The 1,492-nt window shown below is 50.2% G+C and overlaps 1 protein-coding gene across 1 annotated transcript; it reads right to left on the reverse strand.

Moving 5' to 3' along the window:
* Positions 1–339: 339 nt before the first annotated feature.
* LOC101949110 (olfactory receptor 12D1-like) lies at positions 340–1,272 on the reverse strand. The gene has a single exon (XM_005310411.3). The coding sequence runs from the start codon at positions 1,270–1,272 to the stop codon at positions 340–342; it is 933 nt and encodes a 310-aa protein (XP_005310468.3).
* Between the last annotated feature and the right edge of the window lie 220 nt (positions 1,273–1,492).

The following is a 1,492-nucleotide window of genomic DNA, read 5'->3' on the forward strand; positions in this document are numbered from 1 at the left end:
TGATTTGAGGACTTCAGTTACTCCGCCAGAGGTTGGGGTCTATTACAGGTGTCTATTAGGTGAGGTTTTGTTGCCTGCATTGTGCTGGAGTCAGACAAGATCATCACAATGGTCCCTTGTGACGTTAAAGTCTATGAACTCTCTCTTACTATTAACATCCATTCTCCAATTTAGGAAGGTTATCTATATCCTATTTCCCAGTGCCCAATGCATAGTGATTCCCTACAAATTAATGGCCAGCTCCCAGTGCACAATAGACTCGATGAGAGAAAGCACATTGTATTGTCCATTACCCACTCTCGTTCTCACCCTCACAGACAGAGAAAAACATTCATTTTTTCATGTCCTTCCAGGGAATAGTTTTCTTCCTACCGCTTTCCTCAGGGCAGATTTCACCTCCTGGTTCCTCAGGGTGTAGATCAGGGGGTTCAGAACTGGGGTGACGATGCTGTACATGAGGGTGGCTATCATGTCCCTATCTTGGGAATCCCCATGCCAGGGCAATACATAGTTAAAGATAATGGGCACATATTGTATTATCACCACTGTGAGGTGGGAGGTGCAGGTGGAGAAGGCCTTTCTCCTGCTCTGTACCTTCAGGAGGAGGAAGGAGATGATGTAGAGGTAGGAGAGGAGTATAAGTATGAATGGGCCTATCACGATGCCTCCAGTGACGATGTTGAGGAGGCTCAGGTTGAGGCGGGTGCTGCTGCAGGCCAGGCTCAGCAGGGGTTTGATGTCACAGAAGAAGTGGTGGACATGATTGGGGCCACAGAAATGCAGCCGGGAGGTCATGACCGTGTGCATCAGGGCGTGCAGGAAACCACTGGACCAGGTGGCCCCTGCCAGGAGCAGGCAGACCCGTGGGTTCATGACCAGCTTGTAATGCAGTGGGTTGCAGATGGCCACATAGCGGTCATAGGCCATGACAGCCAACAGCACGGCCTCGCTGCTGCCAAGGAAGTGGAAGAAATGGAGCTGGATCAGGCAGCCGGTGAAGGAGATGATCTGATGTTTCGAGAGGAAGCCAGCCAGCATCTTGGGTATGGTGACCGTGGAGCAGCAGATGTCTAGGCAGGAGAGGTTGCCCAAGAAGAAGTACATGGGGGTGTGGAGCCGGGGCTCAGCCAGCACCACGGCCATGATAGCCCCATTCCCCAGCACACTGGTCAGGTAAAGAAGGAGGAAGAGAGTGAAGAGGAAGCACCGCAGCTCCTGGAGCTTGGTTAGACCCAGGAGGATGAACTCACTCACTTCCGTCTGGTTCTCCATCGCTGCAGGGGGAAGAGGAAATGCCATAATAGAAATAAATGCAGCAATCCCCATGGTTTTTATTTCTATATGCACCTTCCATCTAAGGGCCCAACAATGCCTGCCAGTTATTAATTAATACTTTCCATGGCTGCTGTGCGGTAACATCCCAATTTCACAGATGAAATAATGGGGGCTAAGAGGGATAATGTGCCGTGTATTTTTATGTCTACATTGTAGT

This window comes from Chrysemys picta, chromosome 13 (genome assembly GCF_011386835.1).
Source record: "Chrysemys picta bellii isolate R12L10 chromosome 13, ASM1138683v2, whole genome shotgun sequence".
In the NCBI taxonomy this organism is placed as follows: Eukaryota; Metazoa; Chordata; order Testudines; family Emydidae; genus Chrysemys; species Chrysemys picta.

Excerpts from the sequence above, each read along its gene's own strand:
- LOC101949110 (XM_005310411.3), bottom strand. The coding sequence starts at position 1,272 with ATGGAGAACCAGACGGAAGTGAGTGAGTTCATCCTCCTGGGTCTAACC.